The sequence below is a fragment of the Parasteatoda tepidariorum genome, chromosome 2, assembly GCF_982258835.1.
Source record: "Parasteatoda tepidariorum strain Cologne lab strain chromosome 2, Ptep-v5.0, whole genome shotgun sequence".
Taxonomy (NCBI): domain Eukaryota; kingdom Metazoa; phylum Arthropoda; class Arachnida; order Araneae; family Theridiidae; genus Parasteatoda; species Parasteatoda tepidariorum.
Genome location: NC_141756.1, coordinates 12,693,636 through 12,707,511, shown reverse-complemented (window position 1 = coordinate 12,707,511; position 13,876 = coordinate 12,693,636). Strand labels below are relative to the sequence as shown.

The window sequence follows — 13,876 nt, the reverse complement described above, 5'->3', positions numbered from 1 at the left end:
TTCTGCACACTCGTGAAACATTGATGTAATTTAAAAGTAAGGGAACATATTTTCAATGTAATTAATTTCTTAGTTTAAATTAAAGAGCATTAAACAATAAAAAAATAGCAAGTATTTAAAAATTTTGCATTTCTTAAATATTTGCTGTTGAAAAAGGCATAAAAAGTTTAAGGTTAAATTAAAAAAAAATTTTTTTTTGAATAACATCTAATTTAAACATGAATTAACTTAAAATAATCCAAACTTGAGACAGCTTTCCAGACCCAACCATTTGCACAATAATTCCCCTTATATTCTGAGGGTCAGAAACTCAAATCTGTCAACAAAAAAAAAGGTAGGAATATTTATTTGGAGATAGTACGTTTTTGCGTCTGATCTTGTAACTTAAAATATCCTCTGCCCTTGCTAAGTAACATATTCTATGTCGTCTCCTCAAACCAATAAGATTGAGTCCCTGTACGTGAAAATCCGAAAATCTAACCCAAAGTTTAATCAGGATGATTCATTTTTTGTACACAGCACATTGCATAATAGCAAAAGATGAATTAAATCATATCAAAATATTAATTTGCACTAAATTCATATTTTAAATCCTTAACTTTAGCCAAATAAAAAACACAAAAATGAGAACACATAATATTTTCTTTAAATTTTCAATTGAATTAACTCAAAATAATTAACTAAGATGAACGTACTTTGTAAGGTGAAATATATTTTCCATCAGGTGTAACATCACCAGTTCTACTTAAGAGAGCCTCTCTAGGAATTCTGTAGTTTTGGAATGACATAAACCTGAATAATAAAGAAAGAATTTGACATGGCTATTAGTAAGACAGACCTGTAAATATACATTAACCTGCAAACCCCATTCAGAGAAAATTTGCCACCACCGCAATTTTTTTTTTACTATAACTAAAATTAAAAAAAAATAATTCTCCTTCTCAAAGAAAGTTTTGTCTTTTTTCAAATTCCTGAGGGGAAAAAAAGATTAATTTTTTCCCCCTTCTTCCTACCAATGCAAACACTATTTAAAACTACATTAACATGGTTTAAAATTACACATTGCGATTCATCTTTAAGATCGTGACTCCTACTTTACGATTTTATATAAAATATCACTTTTCGTAACCACTATTATGATTATTAAAAGCCACATTCGTATTCACGGGATTTTAAAATCAAACATGGAAATTCACATTAATGCGATTCTTAAAACAAACCTCAAGATTCACATGATTTTAAATTTAAATGCTGAGGTTCATATTCACGTGATTTAAAAATCACACATTGAGATTCATATTTACAAAACTTACATACATAAATATAATCTTGCAAAGATATTTTTATGAAAACGTAGATAACATTCTGTGAATAAATGCTTCCTGCATACACTTTTTTTATTGCTCAAATTTGAAGTATCTTTTCAATTATATAAAAAGTGCTTTTGGGTTTTTATTTTCAGTTTTTTTGGTCCTTTAACTCATGCCAGTGATATGATTCAATATAAAGTTAAACAAATTTCATCAAAATGAGGTGGTGAAAAAAGGGTTGAAACTAGTTAAAAGTGTTGATCTATCTATATGTGCAAAAAGTTTTTTTTTAATGAAACTTTGTCTTTGCAGAGTTTTTCATTTTACCTAAGCCTTGAGAAAGGCTTTTATCAATACAGGATAGATAAGAATAAATATTCTAAAAAACTTTATCACTTTCATAAATATTGCAGCTTTTACCCTGGAATAAATATGTTTTTAAAAGAATCGGATTATGAAATACTAGTTAAATGGTACCAGAGTTCAATATAAATATATAGTTGAGTATGAAAAATTTAAGACATCAGGTACTAACTAATATCATTAAACTGTTGTAGAAACTATTTTTGATGCAAAAAGAATGGGGAGAATTAACAAAAATGGTGAAAAGGTCACTAAAATATTTTAGGGTCATGGTGCCCATATTTTCATTAAGAATATGAACTCCCTGGAAGAATGACATTAAAGAAACTAAAAATAAAAATTATGAAGCTAAAAAAGAAATTTACATTGCATAGATCATTCTGTGTTCATAACAAATATTACACTGACATACTTCTACAATAGTCTAATTTATTGACTAACTGCTTTATTTATACACTACTTCATATTTTATAGGCTTAGGTTTTTATACGTACGTATTTAGCAAGAAGCTTTTCAGTGCATAAGCATACAATGAATTCAATAAATCACATTATGAATTAGATTTTATTAAAAAAAGAAATTTTTAAATAGAAAAAAATTACCCATTATCTAATCCTTGTAGTCCCAATTTAGGTCCCATATCACCCACAGTTACTCCAGAATAAGGTAAGTGAGTCTTAGGATCTCGAATGGGCACTATAAAAGCATGAAGTCCATGACATTTACCATCAGGCGTATACAGTTGAGCATATAGAGCAGCGTGTGAAGCACTTTGTCCTAAATTTCCAATCCACATTTTTGTTGCCTCTAACCTTGGAGTGTTCAAAACAAATTCCTAGAAAACATAATAAAGCTATACAATGATAGGTTAGAAAATATACTGTAAATCTATCCAAGAGATCACATCTCAGAATCATAGCAGAAATATTATACTCAAGCACAAACCTATTCTTTAAGCATTTTTAGTAATGATTAAGTAATGCGATAAGTAGCGTTCTAAGTTCAGTTAGGATTAATATTGTTTCTAATCATGTTAAGAGGAAAAAACAAAAAAAACTTCAGGTAATAAGAATGGTAATAATTATGAAGAATTTTAACAGAAAAATCATGGAAATCCTTTAAATTCATATTAGGAAAAAAATTTAAAATGAGCATTGATGAAAAGAAAAACCAGCTTAGTTCACTAAATGGTATTCGTTAGCTTCAGAAAGTTTTTCTGTAATCCTTCTTCATAGATTTGTTCTTTTATTTCCCCAGTCCACATTTCTATTTTTTTTTAATCCATTAAAGAAACAGTAAAATCATTCATATATTTAGAAACTACAGAAAATTTCCTCATAGCTTGATATCTCATAAATAGCAGATAATTCATCATTATCTCCATCGCAGAATTTTATCAGGTTTTCTACAACAAACCTTTTTAGCATTATCTTTCTACAAGATACTTTTAACAAATATACAAGGCAAAGAAAAAAAAAATTCTTTTTACTTCATTATTCTCAAATGAGAATAGAAAAATCCTTAGCATTTATTTCCCCCCACCAATAGGCAAGGAAACATCTTTTGAATATAATTCTGGCAGAACAAAAATCTTTCAAAAATTTCTGCAAAAAAGGAAACCATTTTTTTTAACTTCATTATTCTTAAATGAGAATAGAAAACCAAGAGCATTTCTTTCCCCTCCGTTGGGAAAAAGGAATGTTTTGAATCTTGAAATGAATGTAATTCCAAAGTAAAAAATTCTTTCGAAAATTTCAGCAGAAAAGAATAAGAAAATTAAAAACAATGGATAAATCTCTTTGCAGGAGCTCTGTAATGTTCTGCGATAATGTCGCCCTGGTTTTGCCATGGGGATCATCATCATCATAATTGGTTAGACAGCCCAATGCCCTCCTCCGAAGATCATAGCATACAATTATTTTTAGGAATTTTACCAGACTTTTCCTTCTACCAAAAAAGTTAAAGTTTCAAGTTGAAATTTTTTTAAATATTTTATTAGTTAATTCAAAAGTTACAACTTTTAACTGGTATAAATTTATAGATTTTTTGAAATCAGTTGCAATTGAAATCAGTTATATATATCAGTCAAGACAAACCTGCGAAAGTGGATCATATGTAGCAGTTGTCTTCATGCAGCGAGTATTTGTTCCATGAGCCATTTCAGTTAAGGCAAAACAACCGATAGCCTAAAATATAAAAATATTTTTAAAATAATTAATAGCTATTCATTAGTCATTGGTAGAGAGGGGTGTATATCCCCTTCAATAATTAGAAATATCTAAAAGTTTCCCTCAATATTTCAGAGATAAAAAAAAAATTAATTAGTATTGATTTAAATTCCTTAAAGTTTAAAACAAGAAATAAATAAAAATAATTAATCCTTCTGCACATATTTAGCACATTTAAGAATTTTTTATCTATGAAATTTAGAGAACTATTGTAACTGTGTAATTTAAATTCAAGCTCCCTCAAAAATTGGGCTCCTGCAATTTCCATGTTAAAAAAAAATTTAATTTCTTATTAAAGTTTTTTAAAAACACATACATTTTTAAATTTTAATTAATTCACTAAGAATGCCTTTATGAGTAGATCCCTTTTCATAGAAGGAACTTCTTTATTTCTATGCCAAAAATTTAAAGAAAGGAAATTTTTGTGCAACTCAATAATATTGCTACTACATTACAAAATATATATTTTAGTATTAAATTTAACAAAGAATATTCAAAAAGGCCTCTTTAATTATTATTAATTTAGAAGGTCTCTATATAAATAAATTAATTTCTACAGATGATAAAATTATGAAATATGTTTGCTTGCATATGGATTTAACATGGTGGTGAACATGCATTTCGAAACTAGATTTTCAAATGTCCTTAAATTTTTCTAATTTTCAAACATTCTTATAAGATTATATTAAACCATTATGAATTTTAATATTCATTTTAAATTATTTTAAAAAAATACAATGACCCATTAGACCATTGTCTAAATTTAAATTCAGATATGTTTAGTTTTTCCTCATATTAAAAAAAATATAACAAAATAATAATACAGAACTTTAATAATATTTTCAAGTTTAGGAGGAGCCTCCTTCGAATTGGCCTACCTTAGGATATAAAGATTTAAGGCTAACTTTTCAAACATGTAAAAGAAAATTTTACTTCATAAATTCTGAACTTAGCTATAAGTAAACGAACATATTTCTCTGCTTTAAAATATTCCTTTTAAGCAAAACCTCTTTCTTTAATACAAACTTGTGAATATAAATGGTCTGAAAAAATTAAAATGTCTGAGTTATCAAAATAAAACAAAAATAAGCTATTATAATTTTTAAACAAAGTAAGTCAGTATAAGTCTAAAATAACTATAATTTTAATAATTTTTAAGGTAAACTGTTTTAATTTACAAATAAATAAGTTGATGCATTAGCCTAATGTTGAACAGTGAAAAACATAGTTTCAAATTAAAACAAAATCATTCCAATTGCAATGATTTATTCCAAAATTAGAAAATGATAAAAGTACAGTTTTTTACCTAAAGAAAGAGAAACAAAATTTAAATTATGAACTAACAGAATAACTTTAATACAATCACAAATAAATATAAGATCAATTTAAACTCTAGATTTAGCAATTTTTGATTAATAATTGTCACTATTTTATTTGAATGATTAAGAATTCTGGAAAAGTTCATCCAAAATAAATTTACTCATAAATAAAAAGTAATAATCAACATCAAAAGTGCTGATTAAATTTTATCACCAAAATAATACATTAAAAGTTAATGATTTGAAAAACATTCCATTATATCCCAAATTGCTAAAAAATAAATAAAATTTTTTAAGGTAACAAATTGAATTTTAGTTTAATGCTTACTTTGAAATTGCTGACATCATTCATTAACTTCACATGTCGTTTTGTTCCAGAAAGCCTCAAAACCATTATGAAATACTAAAAATGAATAATAAATAAGTTACAGAAAATAAACGGCTAAAAATATCAAGAATCAGTCCTTTTTGTTTTCTTTAACTTGTTATGTAAGCTTCATAAGATATTTTAATAAGGTGTCAGTAACAAAATATTGATTTTTCATCAAAGAATTTGAAAAGATTTAATTTCATTAATAAATATTAACACATTATGATATAAACGCAGTAGAGTTAGCTAATCTGCATTTAGATGTGCATTTCACACATCAGATTTTAGTTTTAGCACTAAGAATTTTTACCATAACTGAAAATACTCATCATAAATTTTTACTAAAATCTTAAATTTTTTCCTTTCCATGCTGCTGGAGAAAAATAATCACCAAGAAAATTAATTAACTTAATCATTTATCATAAATGCATTAACATAAGTACAGGGTGACAATGACACTACTACTTTCACCTATCCAAAATATAGAAAATAAATTTTTACTGCTCTAACACTGTCAATGACTAAAGCTGCTTGCATCCCAAAAGAATAAAATAAAAAAAAGACAAGCTTTACTTGTGGATGATCTTTCCAGATTGTACTGTGATGAGCCCTTTTCTTATGCCACAAATGAAGGTACAAACTTTATATAATATGTATTTTGTATAAGGTATGTATTTTATAAAATAATAACAATTGTGACATGAATTTATGAAATGCTGTAAAATTGTGGAAACAAACAAAAAAAATTAAAATATATTTTGTAAATAAGTTATTTTTTAAAATCTTTTTTTAGAAACCTTAGTCATTTAAATAGTGTGAAAAAAAAGTTTAAATATTATGGAATAATGTTTTTCGATTAAATATTCAATCAAGAGCGTTATTTTGGTATAATACAATCTGTGATGAAAAATGATATTAATTTACAAACATAATCACCGGTTAGCTTCCCTATCTATCTTCAAAATATAATAAAGGAGTGCAATATAAAAATAAGGAGCAAATTCCAAAAAATTTAAAAGAGCGTGAAATTGATCTCTAAATTTTTATATTTATATTTAACGTTGAAAGAAATTATGAGTTACAATAAAATACTGAGACAAATTTTACGTGAATGGGACATAAGAAGACTTTTAACAAGTTTTGAAGTACAAGATATATTATCTTATTTCTAATAATCACCTGTTCACTGCTTTATTATTCAATATATATGCATTTTAAATAGAACAAATAGGATTATAGTAAAAAATATTTTATCATTATAAATTACTGGATTAACATAAACTGGTTCATTTAAATAAATTTTTTAATAACTGGTTTAATTATAATTAACAAGTAAAATTTAAAATATAGTTAATCAATAAACTTCTCATAAAAATAAATAAAATTGCATAAATAAGAAAATATGCATTGAACCATATCTACACAACCAAGTTTTGTAGATATGCTATTCAGCAACTGTGAAAATCACTTTTTTTAACATGAAAAAAAATATTACAAGTTTTCTGGAAAAGTTTTAAAATTACAAATAATAAATCAAAAACAGTGTCATAACAAGAAAAATTTCCAAAAATATAATTTTTTTTATATAATATATAATTTTCTATTTTTCATGTACTTGGCAGTATTTATCACTAGACAGCAGCTCATTTATATTATTCTAATGTGGAAAATTGATTAAAAAGTAATGAATTCTTTATAATTTTGTATTGTTTTCAATTTATTAAAGTTTATAGTTGAGACTCTACTATGTTATACATTATCAGGGGTCTGTCTAGGTTTTTCTGAGAGGTACCTATTTTGTGAAAATTTAGACATAATTTGTGAAAAATTAAAAATTATATTAAAAAATCAACACAAAAATATGGATTTATCATTTCTTAAGGGATGCAAAAATAAAATTTTAAGAGAAAGTATTTTGTGAAACTACCGTTTTTCCTAAAATTGAATTTGTGAAACTACTGCTTTTCCTAAAGTTGAATTTGTGAAGGTACCGCTAAATGGTAGTAAATTCGGCCTGGACAGACCCCTGATTATCTAAACAAATAATTTGATATTTGCTAATGATAAAAATCTTTAATGCATGTAATTATCTAAAATTTACTATGAATATTAAATTAAGAAAAGGGATACACAGTAAAAATAAGGGAGATAAGTGACAAACCCTACCTCTAAACCAAGCAGAAGTTTTAAAGCAAGTGACCAATCTATCATGCCTACACATATGTAGAGATTTAAAGCAATTAACGGATTTTCTCTAAATTCTTCATCAGAAAAGAATTTGTATTCCTTGATGCGTTTCATTCTCTGAAAACAAAGTTTCCTAGCTTCCTGGCGTGTTAATTCAGCTGTGGGTACCTGATGAAAAAGTGGATCGGCTTCTAACGTCTTCCATACTCTGTTCTAAAAAGAAATACAATGAAATTTTATAGATCAAATGTTTTCTTGGTATACTATATATCAGTTTCAGATTTTATAAAACCTATTACCACAATATCTCTACATAACCTAAGATCCAGCATATTATGAAATTGTACATAGCACAAAGCTTTTATGTTTATAATTTTACTAAAATATTAGGTTGCAAACAATAAATGACTCAACAATCATTTTTTTTAGCTACCCATATGATTAAATGTCTATGATTTATAGACCTTATAGATTAAGTGCCTCTTGCCATAGCAGTTTTTTATTACCCCCCTCCCATAATGGAATATTATGTTCTTCTTCTTTTATTTTAACAATATTTTGAGAAGAAAAAATATTTTAAGTCTTCATAGTCATGCAAGAAATTAAATAGATTACAATCAAGTTTTCAATTTAAAATTGCTATACAAACACACATACCCTCCAACTAGTACAGAATTTGAGCAGTGTAGGAAAATATTTTCCTTTGTGGTAGCAAAGGTATCTTATTCACATTTCAATAAACTAAAATTAAAGAATTTTCCCCCAACCATACATAAATAATTTAAACAGATATGTTAAAAGTCATGTTGGTTCTAAAGTCTTGATATAGGTTTTATATGAAATCAATTTGTTTTAAAAACTTCAGCTTTAATTCGCTACTACAGATAAACATATTTCATACGAAATTTAAATATTGGAAGGTATGAGAATAAATTAAATAAACAAATGTAAAACAATCAATATCTTCAACAATGTGATTAGAGATTTTATTTGTTTCTAAATTTAAGTTTTAAAAATATCAAAGTTATATTACCTGAAACTCAATCATATCTCTACCAATGAATAGCAACTTCATTTCTTTCCAATTAAAAGAAGCTTTTGACCTGTAATTATCTAAGGGACCTGGACAGAAATCTTCCAAATGTTCATATTTCATGTTCGGTTTGATGGGTCGTTTTACTTCAGTATTCATTTTGGCTAGAAAATTAGTGTAATAAAAATCAATATACAATTACTATTTCTTTAATACTAGTTGAATGCAGCAAATGGGTAAAAATAGATATGTATTATATTACAAATATTATTATTAAAAAAAACAAAGCATAAATAATTTGTGAGTTTGATGCAAAAATAAAAGTACAAAATAAATTATCAGTGTAGTATGAAAGTTTTTGTAAGAGTTTTAAAAAAATTATACTAATTTCAAAATTTTGAAAATTATCTAAAATCAATATACAATTACTTAAATACTAATTGAATGTAATAAATATGTAAAAATAAATACATATTATGCATTACAAATATTATTATTAAAAAAACAAACCATAAATAAAAATTAGTGAATTTGATACAAAAATGAAGTTACATAGTATGACAGTCTTGTAATATTTTTGAAAAAATTTTCTAAATTTCAAAAGTGCACTAAAATTTGTATAAATATGTCCCAATAAATCCGCACTTTGCATTTCTAATCATTTAAGAAGTGCTGTGACCAGTGCTAAACATACAAAAATTTAAATGTGCTGTTTTCTATTAAATATGTTATTTGACACTTTTCAGACAAGTTAAATCAATACTACCAAAATTAATGTAATGTATTATTCAATATTAAAGAAAAATAGGGATGAATTCCAGCATTCTTGTATGAATTACGTAGAACAATAATTTAAAATGTATAACAGTAAACTTAAATTAACGTGCAGAAAAGTTTCGTTTTAAAAAAAAAATATGTAAATGTTGTAATTTAGGATACAAATTAAGAAATTATTTTCTTAAAAAAACTTATACTAAACCAAAAAATTAAGTATAACTGAAAAAAAATTACTTTAGAATTGACAAACTTTCCAAAAGAATTCCGTTTACTTATTTTATGAGAAAGGATAAAATGTTCTCGGAAAATTTTTATAATTTGATACAAAGAAAAAAAAAACAAAAAAAGAAGTAAAAAACAATGTAATAAAACTGAGGAAAGGATTAATTTTTTTAGAGTAAATTTAAATTCTTTTCAAGAGTAGAACAGAAAAATAAAAATTTCAGTTCCAACAACTGTTACACAAATCAATCACACTTACTCTTACAAACTTGAAGCTTCCTGTATAAAAAACAAAGTATTTAGATAATCCAAAATTTACAAATTATAATTTATGTAAAAACTCATTCATTTAAAGAGAATAAATTTAAAACTCGCTAAAAACCGGCGAATTTACAAACACATTCCTCTGCTGCCACCCTTATTTTTAATACAATAAAAAAAAGCCAACATGGGCGTGTTCAGTGAACAGCACGTGCGCCAGGAGTTAACTCTACGTCACAGATACGTTAACTTATCGATTTTCGTTCATTCATTTTTTATTTATTACTCAATTTGTATAGTCACGTGAAATTCTTTTTTTGTGGCTGTAGAATATATGATAAGAGAAATGAACGTCTCAATCAAACATTGAAATTACGCTGGGCGTGTTGTAGTTTTAAATAGGATTCTTACACATTTCTGTAGGTTCTCTCCCTTTACAAAAATAAAGCTCTTTTTTTTCCTCCAACATTCGATGTTTGATGCTGTATTAAATTATTTATAGTCTCTGTATTTAGAAGTATACACTCATTCACGGTCGTGATCGTCGATCTATGTAAAATATTCATCTTGCAATATTTTTCTGTTCGAGTCATCTTTTCTAAAGATCTTATGCCCCTGGGTCTGCTGAGATTTTGGAAAGTTCTAATATATACGTTAATAATATCATTCCTAATGTCGAAGATGAAGCTGTTCATATCGGGTTGATTAAAAAGTTCCCGATGTGTCAGATTAACATATTTTAAAATGGCAAGAAGACTGATCTGATGGGTGTTGGTAAATGAAGGTGGAAAAATGTGTGAGAGAGTTGTTGGCCACCGACTGGGATCGAACACGGGTTCTTTGAATGTTGAGTCTGTAGTCGGATGCTCTAATCTTAATGAAAATGGGGGTACACCCCCGAGCAGGGTAAGTGAATTATAGTTCTCTCCGCACACTCCTCCCCCAGTTAACTCTGGAAAGTCTGACTCGTAGTCAGACGCGATCGTATTTCGATAGAGAGCCTACCCTTATGAAAAAATCGAGGTATAAATGAGGTATAAACAAGGTATATTTTAAAGGTATAAAGGAGGTTGTTATTTAAAGACGTCGTTGAGGTTGAAAAGGGTGCAAATGAATACCTCAAAACCAACCTCAAATATACCTTAATATATACCTCCAGAGGTATATATGTTTCAACTTGAGGTGTTTAATTTTACATCTGGGGAGAGGTAGATATTTACTACTTTAAAGTGTTTCATTTTCAACCTTAGGTTATTACTTATCAGCTTGAAGTATATTTATTTACACTTGTGGAAGTATTTATTCAACAACCTAAGGTGTGTCATTTTACACTTCAGGTTATTATAAATCAACCTCAGGTGTATGTTGTTCGACCTCAGGTAATTATTTTTCAACCTCAGGTATCTAATTTTATGCTTGTAGAGGTATATATTTTTCAACCTGAGGCATGTCATTTTACTCTTCAGGTTATTTCAAATCTACCTCAGGTGTAATTTTTGATAGTTGGAAAGGTGATTTTTTACTAACGTAAGGTGTATTATTTTTCACCTCAAATATAGGTTTTTATGCTTGTAAAGGAAATTTTTTTAATCAAACTAAAATATGCCATTTTTCCCTTCAGGTTATATTTTTTTATGCTAATGCTGGTAATTAAATATAATTAAAATATTTCTCCTTAGACTGCTAATTTTTAACCTAAAATATATATCTTTTCACTTGTAGAGGTATTTATCACTCTGATGGAGTTTTTAATGTTACACATTAGGTGGTAATTACTTATTAACTTTTTACGGTCTGTCTTGATTTTCACTGCTAATCCTGATGCTAAGAAACTATTTTCTAAACACATAGGCGGAATACGGATGAATCTTTCTTTCGAAAGAATTTTCGACTGATTTCCATGTATTGTGTGAAGAAAAGTAAAATGCAATGCAAAGAATATATCTTCCTTTAATTTTGAAATACAACCCATTGGAATGTATTCTTCCTCACACAATTTAGAATATGAATTTTCACTTAACGCCTTTAATTTATAGTTTGTGAACCTTGTGCTAATTTGCAATTAAATAGTTCATAAAATTTATTAATCTTGAATTAACATGTAGAGTTGAATAATGTTAAGTATGCTGACTCATAAACCTTAAAAGAACATTTCAAATGTTTCTGTAATTTTAATAATTTCAATTAAACTATCGTGAAAAGAGGATACATTTGTTTCAGAAAAATGTGGGAACTCATTTATATAGAACAGATGTTAAAGGCGCTAATTTTTTGTAAAAGCGAAATAACAGCAAATTTAAATAATTTAGCCAGCTTACAAATAAAAACTTTTATTAACAAAAAAAAATTTATTTTTCGTTCAAGAAATCAAAATTCTTGACAATTACTCTGCTTCTTCTGCAAGTTTGCTGTGCTTACGTTATTTGGAGCATTGGAACCTATAAATAAAAAATTTGAATTAGCGAGAGTCATATTTACATTGATAATGACAAATTTTAAAAGATTAGAATAATATTTTAAAGCTTATTTCGTTGCATAAATCACCTTGTATTATTATTTCTATTCAATTTTGAATAAATAAATGGTTTCTTTAGTAACAGCAGATGAATAAGAATAATAATAATGACCTGCAAAACTCTCCTCCCAGTATATTTCAACTCTTTATTTTGACTGTTTAAACATATCACTTAAAAAAGCTAATTTTTCTATAAGATGCATATAAAAACTGCTGTAGAAATAACACGCTTATTGAAATTCTTAATTTTCCAATAATTCAACCGACCATTTTTAATTATGGATTGTTATGCTGATATTTAAATTTTTTTCTCAGCAAATTTTGAATAAATTCAATTACACTGGCCTGCTTGTTTAAATTTTTAGTCCAATTTCGCAAAAGAAATTGTACTAAAATCAATTCTCAATGCTGCTGATTCCGAAAATAATTGTCTATCACGTAAGGTTTTTAAAAACAAAAGGTCATTTTCAACCTTTTATTTAATGTGATCAAGAATCAATCATCTTTTAATAAAAGAATGTAGAACATCAATGTTTTGTGTTTTTCATGCCCCATCGAAATAAAAGCAACATTAAGTTTATATGTTTACTTGCCTGAGAGAATAATTTAAGATAATGCTATAAAATAATGTTTTCAAAAATCAAAGATCATGCAAACTTTATCAGTAATTTTTTAGATGAAAAGATTTCATTGAATCAAAGGAGAATAATTTACTTGTCTTTTTTCTTTTTGGTGTATATTTAGAGTTACTCCCAGGGGAAGGCTCTCCAGTTACTAGTCTCACTTCCTCCTAGCTGCAGAGCACGTATTATTGACAGCCTTATTCAAACCTTGAAATTCTGGATGCCATTTACGGAGCAGCTCTGTAAAAGTTTCATGTTCAAGTTGAGTAAAATCAAGTTATATAAAAGTTGCATAGCAAGTTTCATTTGGAAATTTTCAGATGAGATTTTTTTTTAAGAAATTGAAGGAAATTGAAATATATATTTATATAACTTTGATAAGTTACTAATGTTGACAACAAAAATCCAGAGTCAATAATACTTTTAAACTTTTTTAACTACAATATAGGCAGATTAAGTATAGGTTCACCAAAATGATTTTAATATTTAATTGAAATAATAAAATTATTTTTTTGGAATAGCTGTCTCAGTAAATTTGTTTTATACAATATTCTTTGTGGATTAAAGATAAAAACTATTTTATTAGAGCACACTATTTATACGAAAAGTTTTCATGTTCTTTTAGTCTCTTTACGAGTCTTCACGAGTCTTATTAAAAATAAATTGAA

General features: G+C 26.7%; 1 protein-coding gene across 3 annotated transcripts in view; it reads right to left on the bottom strand.

Annotated features, from left to right (window-relative positions):
* The window catches only part of LOC107445632 (peroxisomal acyl-coenzyme A oxidase 3), a 52,592-nt gene that overhangs the window by 13,980 nt on the left and 24,736 nt on the right, over window positions 1–13,876 (bottom strand). The window contains exons 1-7 of one of the 3 annotated variants that reach the window (XM_043053978.3): window positions 10,069–10,300; window positions 8,811–8,974; window positions 7,757–7,990; window positions 5,549–5,623; window positions 3,770–3,859; window positions 2,276–2,508; window positions 696–792 (exon numbers count right to left, since the gene is read on the bottom strand). In XM_043053978.3, coding sequence (XP_042909912.1) covers window positions 696–792; window positions 2,276–2,508; window positions 3,770–3,859; window positions 5,549–5,623; window positions 7,757–7,990; window positions 8,811–8,969 — 888 coding nt within the window. In that variant the 5' untranslated portion in view covers window positions 8,970–8,974; window positions 10,069–10,300. The other 2 variants (XM_087156877.1, XM_071177169.2) reach the window with 2 other exon arrangements.